This window comes from Charadrius vociferus, unplaced genomic scaffold, assembly GCF_000708025.1.
Source record: "Charadrius vociferus isolate BGI_N301 unplaced genomic scaffold, ASM70802v2 scaffold341, whole genome shotgun sequence".
Lineage (NCBI taxonomy): Eukaryota > Metazoa > Chordata > Aves > Charadriiformes > Charadriidae > Charadrius > Charadrius vociferus.
This window is the reverse complement of record NW_009646847.1, coordinates 3,785,471-3,794,927: the sequence shown is the minus strand read 5'-3', so window position 1 is coordinate 3,794,927 and position 9,457 is coordinate 3,785,471. Positions and strand designations below refer to the sequence as shown.

General features: G+C 40.6%; 1 protein-coding gene across 1 annotated transcript in view; it reads left to right on the top strand.

Annotated features, from left to right (window-relative positions):
- Positions 1-320: 320 nt before the first annotated feature.
- LOC104294484 (chromosome unknown open reading frame, human C16orf87) overlaps positions 321-9,457 on the top strand; it is a 35,349-nt gene continuing 26,212 nt past the window's right edge. Inside the window, exon 1 of the mRNA XM_009894097.1 lies at positions 321-419. Coding sequence (XP_009892399.1) covers positions 321-419 — 99 coding nt within the window. The remainder of the gene's footprint in view (positions 420-9,457) is intronic.

The window sequence follows — 9,457 nt, the reverse complement described above, 5'->3', positions numbered from 1 at the left end:
AAAGATAACTGAAAGTAAAGGCCAACATTACATGAAGAATAAATGAGGTAGGCAAGAACAAATTTATAGCTTTTCTGATGTATACTTAAGTATGAGAGATGGTAGGGAGGCTTTCTAACAGTGACCAAATTTTCATGTGGACAAATGAACTGCAGAATTAGGCCGATTACTCTTCTGTACGAAATTACATATAACAAGCTCCTCTAGCTGTGGATTGAACTCACAAAGCCTCTTCCTGGCCCATGTATTTACCGCAAGTTATTGGCTTTGGATATAGAATGTGTGGCTGGTAAGCCTTCACTAATTTTTGCTTTTCTACCATGGATTATGTGTTGGACTTCAATGACAGACCGGAACCCAGATGTGCAAAGATAATAATAACCAAAATATTGGTAGCCACCAGGGATACAAATTCCCAGGTATGCCAAGATTTGGAGGTTTACAGCTGCATAATGCAGCTGCGAGGTTATGTGATAATGTGATTCAAATCCAGTCCACCATATAACTGATACCATTTAGGTTTTCCTTTTGAAATTAAATAGATAGTTAGAAGTGGCATTAAAACAAGACAATTGGACTTACATGATCCTGACTCAAAAGGGTCAATTTTATATGGCCTTACATTTAGCAGGAATTGAAGAAAAAAATTCACTTAAAATAATGGAAAGCGACACACTGACTCCATCAAGTCATTTGCTTTTATGTTTCCTGATCTAACTGAGTGCCTCAACAAGAGCTGTATTTCAACCTTAAATAAGGAACTAGGAATAGCGATGCCAGATAAAGATTACAGGTATCTGAGGCTGAAGTTTAGCAATTTATGAGAAGTGCAAACAGCTAGAAATGGATTCTCTTCAAACTATCTGGGGTCCACTGATAACACAGCATTGTTTCATTCTAATTTACAAATAAGCAAGAAAGGAAAGATACGTGTAGAAGGAGAACAAATTCAGTTTGCATTAAATTAAGAAAAATTCCCACATATTTTGATTGCATTTGGTCCTTCTTACAGCAAACTGAATTAGTCTCACTAGATTTGCACAGTAATACAAATTTGTTAAAGAATAAGGGGTGCCTTAAGTTAGGCAGTCTAAAAAAACATAGCAGTTCTCAGCAGTCAGATGAAACAGAAATACCCTGTTTTACCAGATTAAAAACACAACAAACAAAGCCACTAACAACATAGATATAGTTATGTTAGACAAATTAGATAGCTTTTGCACACAAATACTATTGTGATCTGCAATAAAAAATAGTTGTTTCTTTGGTTAGTGAAAAGCTGAGAAGTACCCTGCATTTCATAATGTACCTTTGGAGTTTCGGTAGTGGTACAGCCTTTACAGCAAAAGTAACAGACCTTTTTGGCGTCTGTGTCTGGTTTATTGTAAATAATGTGATAGCTTATTAGCGTTGATACCATTCAGATCTCTGCTACTGCCAAACTCGGTGTTTGTGCCATCACTGCTTTTGGGCATCAACTGCAAGTACATAATCATCACCTACTCCATTAACCCCACACTACCTTTGCTACTAAAATGATTGATCTGGAGAAAATAGAAAAACATACATAACAGTTATCTTACTGTAAAATCCTGGTAGAGAAAGAATAATTAGGTTTTCTCTGTTGCACAGAGTGTTCCCACAGACCTGCTTAAAGGCCCGTGGTCCTCTTGACTAACTTGTGTTTCTTGGTCTCAGCTACAAGAGCTGTTGCCTGTTTTGTCTTTCAAAAGAGAGATGAGATGCTGGGCCCTTTGCCTTCCCTGACAGTGAGTTAATATCAGCAATTGTTTAGCACTGTCTGCATGAGATTCACTACATCCCCTCCTAGTGAAATCTAGAAAAAAAATGTTACGACTACTTAGGTTTTTTCTCATCTTTTTCTATTACTTGATTTCCAGCCTTTCTATGGAAAGAAGGAATATCAGAAGTTGTTCAGGTTTAGTTTTGATTCCTCCAGAACAAAAAGTCCCATCTTACCCCTTCAGAAAGAGCGAACAGGAAACAGTAACAGGCAAGAACAAGTGTTGAATGCTAATGAGTCAAAGTTTCAAAGCAAGAATATCAGAAGCTGGCATCAAGGGAAGTCTAGACAGTGCCTATGACTCTGCAGATGAGTTCAAGGTGGAATTCTACTTAAATCCTTAAGACAGAGCAGCATTAGCTGCTGGTTACTTGTGTCAGGGTTTTTCCTATGGTGGTGGCACTGGTGTGCATGGGTATCCAAGGGAAGATTAATGTGAAATACTTCTTGGAAGGTGTATGAAAGGAAGAAATGTGAATGTGATGTTGATAACTTCAGCATCAGGTTGTAGAACAGCAGGAAAAGTGCTGCAAGAGAACATAGTTTGTTAGGGCAAGATTTATTTCACTGCAGAAGGCTAAGCAGTCTTTGACCATGTCAGCAACATGCCTGTGCTGAGACAATTTAAGTCCCTGGTAAGCCAAGGAACATACAGGGGGAGCAGAAACTAGGTCATTGGAATTGTTTTGCTTTCTTCTAGCGATAGAGAGCTGCCCCTCCACCCCACTTCTCTCTTTATCATATTCCCTCTCTCGCTCTCTTCCCTCAGTACCGGCAGGCTTTCAAGGTGTGTTCTAGAGGCAGGCTGACTGGATTGTAACTGGCCTCTGCCAGCAGGCAGAGATTTGGAAAAGTGAAGCTTGTAGAACAGGAGCTCTAATAACAAACTCGAGAGCAGTAAGTACCAGATTGATACTCGTGTTTACTGACGAGAGTATGAACCACATCAAGGAGGAAAAACAATCCCCAGCCCTACAAAACAACCACTGCTACAGCCTTCTGTCTTTGGTGGCACCTCATGCTGTCCTAACACCATGATTCATCTTCATCTTGGGAACAAAGCCAATCTTCTGCCATTCTTTTGAAATTGTTAGCAAAGGGACTAATTGCAGTAGCCATTTTTAAAGCTGAAGAAGCCATCTTGCACTTTCAAATTCAGATGTAAAGCAGAAAATATAAAAATGTATTAGTTTGGGTTTTTTTCTGGTTGCTGTCTTCTTGGTAATGAAAGGATTTTAATTGAATAAAGGAGTATTCCCAGATTTGGAATAAGCTCTTTGGAAATTCCTTCAGCAGTTACTTCTGTCACTCTCCTCTCCTCAGAGGAAATGCAGCCTTTTAAGAGACCAGATGAAAAGCCTCTGAAACTTGAAGCAGGTCGGAGAAGATTATTCTAAGTATCACACAAAGTTGGGAGAAAGGATTTTCACATGTGAACCAGAATTCGTTGGTGCAGTGTGAATACAAATCTTTATGTAGTTAACCAGGTTTGGAGAAGCTTCTTCTTCCCCTACATATCCCCACACCCTCAAGAAACCCAGCGGGTAAGGACTGCAGGATGAAACGATGAGCTGTCTCTCAAGGAGAGATTCACCATGCAAGAAGCATTGGGAGAATTATTTGATCAAAGAAACGATATGATGGCGGAACACGCACTATCCCAAAGAACTAACAGGAAGGCAATGCGCTGCCAGGAGCTGGCATGTCTCTTAGGAGTTTTCGTATGCCTTTTTACTATACCTTTACGCTGGCGCCATCTAAGAATGCTGGCAAATTGCAAAATAACACTGTGCCCAGAAAAAGTAAAGAAGGGTGCAAACGGACCTATACCTGTCTTTGCTAAAGTCTTGAGCAAATTTCAGAGAAAACCCCTCAGTCCGTAGAGAGGCTTGTGTGATTTGGATTTGGTAACGGCAATAGGAAAGAATTGAAAAGAGTTCCCTTGAGGAGGCCATGAAAATGTGTGGTGCTTTTAATCCCAGAGGAGCAACATGGTATTTCAGCTATTTCTGAATTCCAGAATTTGCCCATTCTTGACTGCTCCTCACTGTTTCATTTTCATTGCCATTGCTTCATGCCTCCTCTTGATGGTTATCAGGCAATAACATCACACTATGAAACATCGTGCTATTTCCTTCGCACAAGCCGAGTCTGTTTTTGCTGTGACTTGCACAAACAAGCTGTATAATAAGACAGCTGGCAAAACCAAACATTTCAGCACAGCTGAGATCTACCCTGTAGTAGCCAAGTTCCTTGCTGCCTTTTTTTTTGCCTCTCTCAAAGGGCCAAGAAAGCACTACCCAGAGGCCCTTAACTAATAGGGACTTGAAGGCCTGAATTAGCGTTCCAATCTTTTTATTAAAACAGCTCACAGCAGAAAAATAAACCTGACCTGTTTACCACAGAGTAAGGCTTTGAGTTTGTGTTATGCATGGGTAATTCAAGCTGACATGAACTGTTGTTGGAAGGAAGGAGAAGGCAAATTCTGGATTTTGACTTGAAATGGCAGTGATGACGTGCATGCCCCCCCCCCCCCCCCCAAACTCAGGTAAGAATATCAGATGAGAAAATTGAGGGAGCTGACCATTAATTGGCAGATCTGATTCAGGGATTACAGAACAGGAGTTGTCCTCAAGTTACTTTTGCCTTATACATTGTTCAAAGTACATTTGCATTCAGAAATTTCGCCTGTATGAATAAAGCCCTAGATTTTGACTCTAAATGACAGAATTAAAATAATGTTCATTAGAAGGAGATTAGACAATAGGACCCCGTTGACTTGAAGACCTGTTGGAAAAGGGCTATTTTGGAATAGATTTTGCTACTGTATTCTACAAGAAAAGATAAAATAACTGAATCTTGTAGACTGTGTGCTTCTGAACATACGATTTTGGTAATTGTACTCTTAAAACTCATTTTCTTTCATCTTCATCTGCAGTAGTTTTTGCCCTGTTAAAAAACATGGCTTTTCCTACAGATTCGCTTCCGTATGCAACATGTACAGGCAACTGAGGAACAACAGTTCTGTCTTAATGAGGTCAAATGCTCTTGCCTGGAAGATAGTTTCTTAGTGTGCACACAGTCACGTATTCAAAGCAGAAAATTATAGGATGGTAATATAAGCTTAACATCTTACTGGGTGTACCAGTCAATCTTCTGTCTTTTTCTTGGCATGTCAAATTATATTTCTGCATGTCATTGTCTAAACTGTGTTTTATCTTCCCGCAACTCCCAGGAACACAGTCAACTCACATTTACAATTAAGTCTGGATTCTAAGTCAGATTTTTTTCTGTTCAATTTAAAAGCCTGAAGAATTAGTAAAACAAAAAGAAAAGCTCCACAGTCTTTTAACCAAAATACTTTAGCAGAAGCCGCCTGAGATTATAGCTACGTAAGTAAAAGGGATTTTGGTAGTTTTATTATCGAAACAGAAATGTAGGGAGTGAACCAGTGACTTGAAGAGTAAACATGCAACAAGAATCTATTTGCAATAGTTATGCAAATGAAAAACACGGGCACAGGAGATGAGTGTACAACTTTTTTACTGTAAAAACAAGTCAGACTACAGTGGCTGTTCAGGAAAAATGGGCTTCGGTGTGTAGAGACTGTGTATTGCCATTGAAGGCACATAGTTCAAGACCCAGTGGTGGAACACGCTAACCACCTGAGCTGATCTGAAGGAACTCTCTACATGCTACCAATGTATCTCTGCATACCGCCCCTCTACCCCTTTCTGCCCTACAATTCTCTTCCAGTAACTTAAAAGTTTTGAACAGGGACCTAATGCTGTGTGACTTATACAGGCAGGCACAGTTTCCAGTGTTACATGAGTTGACTTGTGGATCTTAAAATGCTGTTTAGTATGCGTGTGCTTTCCAAGTATGCGTAAGCCAACTTAACCTGCCATAGAACTGGACGTTATGTAAAACCTAAGCAGGAAATGGGGGAAAAAAGGAGAGTGTAAGTGGAGAGAGATGTCAGAGTTACAGATGTGAAGGGACTTTCCATAACAAGCTCAGTTAAAATTAGTATGAATGCAAATAACAAGCCAGGTATGTGTGCTGCCTATGTAAAATACAGCTCGCTTGTTATTACTAAGTAAAGAGAAGGGCTTTGTCCAGAGACGACATTATTCTTGCATTGAATTCATGTTCAGGCTAAAATTTCTAGTCTGAAATGTCATTAAAGTCAATACTTGACACGGTGGCCATCTGTTAGCAAGTCTAAAAAAAGGGGGATAGAAAAAAGATCTTATTTGTTTGAGTTCTGTTGAGAGTATAATCATTTATTAAAATATGCCTGTGCTCTAGCTTGCTGTAAAAAGTTTCCAGAAACACCAAGGAAAATGGCTGAAGGCAGTTCTTTCTCCCTGTAGCACCTTAGTAAGCCAGAATCAGCTGATTGTTACCGTTAGCAAAGGGGAAAAGAAATCAGGTTTTCACTTTTGAAGCATGATGCAATTTCAAAATTACATTAAAAAAAAATATTCAGAGAAGTGATTCAAGTAAGTGATTTTGCATAAAGATTTCCAGCTGGAAAGACTTAATGTAGATCAAAACCTTGATTTTCCACCTAGATGAAAAGGTCACAGGCCAACAAAACTTACTCAAGTCCAAGTACAGCATGCCCCATCTGTAATCCTGAGCAATCAATCTTACTCTGCTTTAATAGAGTATTCTAACTTGTCACCTACATTGGCTTAATCCTGAGCATATGAGCTGAAATTAATGCCTCATTTTTATTTACTTTTTTAAAGAACTATCCCTTCAATTGCCTAGTCAGAGACTTCTCAAGTAACGTTTTAGTCCTTATTTCTGTGCACACTGTGGAGTTACAGCTCCTGTTGTAATCATTTGCAGTTAATATACAAAAGAAGCAAGTACCAGATAGAATAACAGAGGAACTGCTATTGAGAGTCTGAGACAGCAGAACAAAACTCAAAGAAGATGAAAGCATACTCTGTGCAAACAGCTTCAAGTAGCTATTTTATAGTCTACATAACAAGCTGTGTAAGTTACACAAGTATGAAGTCACAGAATCACAGAATGGTAGGGGTTGGAAGGGCCCTCTGGAGCTCATCCAGTCCAACCCCCCCACCAGAGCAGGGTCCCCTACAGCAGTTGCACGGGACAGCGTCCAGGCGGGTTTTGAATGTCTCCAGAGTGGGAGACTCCACAACCCCTCTGGGCAGCCCGTGCCAGTGCTCTGCCGCCCTCAAAGTAAAGAAGTCCCTCCTCATGTTAAGATGGAACTTCCTATGATCAAGTTTGTAAGTCTAACTGCGTTGAACCAATTTTCAACAGGGAGAGCCTCTATTGCATCTGATTCGACAATGTCTTCATTTGAGATGCTCTTAGTTTAGAAACAAATGACCCAAAGGCATCTCAGCAGAACAGGGCAAATGCAGACTTACTAGTGGCTGTATCATTGCTTCACCTCTGCCTGCTCTTCCTGCCACCAGCAAGTGCAGCGCTTCCATGTCAGACTATGGAGTCCATGCTTTCAGGCCTGTGCAAAGCTCCTTCCCCATCATATGTAGCAGAGTTGCTATGGGGCAACGCTTTTGCTGTCAATGAAGGGTAATCACGGATCTAGAGATGCTGGGGGGCATCACCTTTCTGACAACCGCTTCAGCCTCTTTTCTTCAGGCAGTGGCAATTCTGCTGGCAGTGGTTGACCTAACTCTGTGAGCTAAGGTTGAGAGGGATGAAAAAAGTACCTGTCCAGTTTTAATTAGAAGTAAACAAAGAAGTGCCATGGACCTGTGATCACACGGAAGTCAATTTTAGACCAAAAAATAGACACTTAGAAAACCTATAATATTTCAGATATAAGGAATCTAGGTACTAATCGGGGCTGTATAATTTACCAGACAATTTGATTAAACAATAGAAGGAATAACAGTATTTTTATCAGAAAGGCAAAGAGGAATGAATAACTTGAGCAGTGTGGAAGAAAATAAAGTCTTTCAGCTGCTTCCTTAAGTTGATTAGTGTTCTCCGCAGACACATTGTCTCAACTTTTGCAGTAATACTGTCCTCCTTCCCTGCCAACAGGGAGGCTTTTGTTTGCTTAAGTCATCTTAAGAGCATAGTCACATGTCTATGAATGCTGGTAGCCTTTGATAATATTCCATGAGACTGGTTCAAGAAAGAAACTTTTAAATGGAAAATGTCATGCAAGCCGCTACAAAAGTGCCATAACACTCTTTTAATAAAGCGATTGGCAATTACTTGCTCTTGCATTTTTAAGAAGTGGATTATTCTGTTTGCCTGTGACTGAGCTGGTCATTGAAGTAAGCAGGGGAATTGGGAGGAGTTAGTTAAGATCATATTCTATTTGTTTTGTCAAGTAATATCTCCTGCCCTGTGACATTAACTTGAAAACAAACATACTCAGTGAGAACACTGGAAGATTTTATACTCTGGAAAATGCACCCACTAGAGAACCTAGTTGCATAAAGTCAATGACATCTTTATAAACAAGTTGTAAGGCAAAAATCAAAACAAATGTTCTGAAGTGAAAACTCCATCACCACTCTGAAGTTTTTAAGTAGAATTCTAAAAAAGAAGTTGTTTTTAATAATTATTGAGTTAGACATAAGTAACTGATGTATGTAATACACAGTGAGCTGAAAACATGCTTCACCTTCTAGAACAAGGGGAAGCAAGTAACACAAAGACTAAAGAATTAAAATAACCTTTTCTCATTAGCATTCCTATGGCACTGTTTTTGTTCAAAGCACTTCACATATACTAATCAAATTGGCCTTGCTGTAGCTATAATAACATATCAGCAAGATTTTCTAAAGCAGCGAAGGCAGGGAATAATATTTGAGATCACAGAAAAGTAACTATGTCCGATGCTTTATTCAAAACAAAAGTGAGCGAGTCCTCATGCTGACAGGGGAGGCTGTGATGTGAACAGTACAAGCAAAAAGCCACGCTTGAATTGCTAAGGGTTTGTTTTTTTCAATTCTAAGACTTAAGATAAGGAATAAGAGAAAAATACGAAGAACAAATTGTAAGCACTGACTAATTTGGATGTTTTATTTAGTACAGTTTGGCTCAGACCCTCAGGAGTATCTCGTATCAGGCTTTATTGCCCTAAAAGCACTAACCACCTAAAACTTTGGGCAGCGTTATGGAGCGTTTGTGCTCTGAAGGCTTGTTGTCCTTAAGTACCTCAACTTGTGCCGTTAAGAGAAGAGAAGCAGAGCATCAGTGGTCCCCTCGGAAGGCGTTAGCCTGCCCGGCCCTGGGATGGCCAGAGACAGAGGAGTGCTGGCTGAGCCTGGGGGGAACCGGGTGCTGTTAGGAGACGGCCGGTTTCGGAGGTGCCTGCCTGCCCCAGCGAAGGCAGTATCTCCGACATCCTCGTGAACGCTTTAAACGCTCTATCAGTATGATGAAAGCTGGTCAGTCACCCTCTTGTATAACAGAAAGGACATGGGATTGCAGCAGAGGGTCAAAGTGGCTGAAGAAATGTAAACACAGCTTTATGGGGGGATACTGTATTTGCCTTACGCAATCAGTGACACGAGATAAACGGTAGCCGGAGGGCCGGTTTCTTTGTTTTGTGCCTCTCCCGCCTCCCGTGGGAAGGGGCGCGAGCGCGGGATGTCCCGCGGCGGAGCGGAGCGGCGCGGGGCC